Source organism: Budorcas taxicolor, chromosome 15, assembly GCF_023091745.1.
Source record: "Budorcas taxicolor isolate Tak-1 chromosome 15, Takin1.1, whole genome shotgun sequence".
Taxonomy (NCBI): domain Eukaryota; kingdom Metazoa; phylum Chordata; class Mammalia; order Artiodactyla; family Bovidae; genus Budorcas; species Budorcas taxicolor.
In genome coordinates this window covers 46,623,766-46,626,456 of record NC_068924.1, presented here as the reverse complement: position 1 = coordinate 46,626,456, position 2,691 = coordinate 46,623,766, and the positions used below count along the sequence as shown (strand labels likewise).

General features: G+C 36.5%; 1 protein-coding gene across 1 annotated transcript; it reads left to right on the top strand.

Annotated features, from left to right (window-relative positions):
• The first annotated feature begins 1,499 nt into the window (after window positions 1-1,499).
• LOC128060558 (olfactory receptor 52N4-like) lies at window positions 1,500-2,465 on the top strand. The gene has a single exon (XM_052652960.1). The coding sequence runs from the start codon at window positions 1,500-1,502 to the stop codon at window positions 2,463-2,465; it is 966 nt and encodes a 321-aa protein (XP_052508920.1).
• The last annotated feature ends 226 nt before the right edge of the window (window positions 2,466-2,691 follow it).

Here is a 2,691-nt window from a genome sequence, read left to right as displayed (position 1 = left end):
CTCGAATTCCTTTTATTAAATGTGTTTCCTTTACAGCATGTTTTCCCTTCTGAATAGGTACCAAACACCTTCTCTTCAACATAGTCTTTCTTTATAATCACCAACTCCTCCTTCAACATCCCATCAACAACAATAAACACCCACTTTAATAGTCTAGTGCTCATTTAGGAGGTTGCACATACTTTTATTTTAATTTTTGTTACATTTACTGTGATAAATAGTATATGCATCTTTGTCCATTAACTCTGATGTCCTTAATGAGTGAAACTCTTGTTTTCCACATTGTCACATTTTAGATACATATGAGAAATTAAAAAATTAATGAAAGGATGAGGTAGCATTTACTTATATCAAATACTTAAATTGAAAATGAGATTTAGCCATAAGCATGTAATTTGGAAGTAATTAATTTGCTCTTAGATGAGAAATACATTTGATGTGTGGTAAGAAATATCAAATGTAAAGTTGCATTTATTTATATTGTCTCTTACTAGAACTTGACTAACATGTGTTCCATTGTGAAATATATGAAAATGTAAATTCAAAAGATCAGAGACAACCAATGAGAAAACAATAAAAATTGGAGATGTCAGTGTATTTATTGAATGATAAATATTACTAGAGAAACAAGCATAATCAAGGCAAAGTACATGAATTATTTTAGTAAAGTATAATAGTGTGAAACGAGTTTGCTTTGTTTTTGCTACAGACACCAGATAATCTCAGAGGACAATGTTTAAAGGTAAAGTAGAAAGATTGGTAGAAAGACATAATAAAAAAAAAGATTCATTACCATTGATATATTTATGCATCCTAAACAAGATTAGCCACTTACAACCTATTACTGAAAGCTTATTCTGATTAGAAATCAAAAACATTCTAATAAATGCACATAGACCATGATAAGAAAAGGCAAAAATGAGTCAATTTAAATGTGAAAAAACCAAATCAAAATTTTTCTGATTTGTGAGACCTCAATCTCCATTGAGAAATGCATAATTTAATATTTACAAAAGGTTTCAAACAGTGCCTTAATAATTAAATATCAATGATCAGCTATTAAACAATAATAAGGATTTTTAAAATCTTCATATCTTTTGCTTCATGGGTATAGTGACCAAAGCACACTAGGATATCATCCACAGAGAGATCTATATATTTATTAACAAATGAAGTTTTCTATCCAAAATCTCTTTAGAGAAGATATAACAGAATTACTTTTATTATAAATCTATGAGGGTGAAAAACTGGTTTTAAAGAACAATTTTGAATCAATGTCTGTGATGTGAACTTGAATTGCTTAATAAAAATTTGTTGAGTGAATAAATGAACTAATCAATAAACAGAAGACATACTCACTGTCACTCAGGAAAGTTGACTGATCAAATAAACTACAGAATTTTAAAACACAGAAAAAGAGAAAGTAACCATAAACTATGTTTTCTCTTGTCTTTATCTTACTCTAGGAAAAGTCACATAAAGTTTAAGTCTATTTGATTATGCTAATGCTGAATAAAACAGAGCGGGTCCCACCCTCATTCATTCTGAATGGAATCCCAGGACTGGAAGATGTGCATATTTGGATTTCCTTCCCATTCTGCTCCATGTATGTTGTAGCTATGGCAGGGAATTGTGGCCTCCTCTACCTCATCTACTGTGAGGACTCCTTACACAAACCTATGTATTACTTCTTGGCCATGCTTTCCCTAACTGATCTTGTCATATGCTCTAGCACAGTCCCTAAAGCCCTCTCCATCTTCTGGTTTCATCTGAAGGAAATCAGCTTTGATGGATGCCTGATCCAGATGTTCTTCGTCCACACCTTCACAGGAATGGAGTCTGGGGTGCTCATGCTCATGGCCCTGGACCGCTACGTGGCCATCTGCTACCCTCTGCGCTACTCAACTATCCTCACAAATCCCGTCATTGCAAAGGCGGGTGTGTCCACCTTTCTCAGAGGGGTGTTGCTCATCATTCCCTTCCCTTTCCTCACCAAGCGCCTGCCCTACTGCAGAGGCAACGTAATCCCCCACACTTACTGTGACCACATGTCTGTTGCCAAGTTGTCTTGTGGCAACATCAAGGTCAATGTTATCTATGGTCTGATGGTAGCCCTCCTGATTGGAGGTTTTGACATCCTGTGCATCACAGTCTCCTACACCATGATCCTGAGGGCAGTGGTCAGCCTCTCCTCAGCAGAAGCTCGGCGGAAGGCCTTCAGCACCTGCACGGCTCACATCTGTGCTATAGTTTTCTCCTACAGCCCAGCTTTCTTCTCCTTCTTTTCCCATCGCTTTGGGGGCCATACAGTCCCTCCCTCTTGTCACATCATTATGGCCAATATTTACCTACTGTTGCCTCCAACTATGAATCCTGTTGTGTATGGGGTGAAAACCAAGCAGATAAGAGACTGTGTTTCAGGAATCCTTTCAGGTTCTAAGAATACCAAATCCCAAAACATATGAATAGGCATTCCCAGGAAAGAAAACTGAAAGATGACTTTGAGTTACCTGTTTAGGCGGGAATTGGCAAAATCTTGCAAGTTCTATTTTGGCCACTAAAATGGGACTTATCTAGTAGTAAGTGCATCTCCAAATAAATGTCCTGTCATGAGAATCTCAGTATCACCTGCACAGCCAGCAATCTTTCTATGAATTTCTTCTTTCTCATTGCTGTGAAAGATTAGTCTAA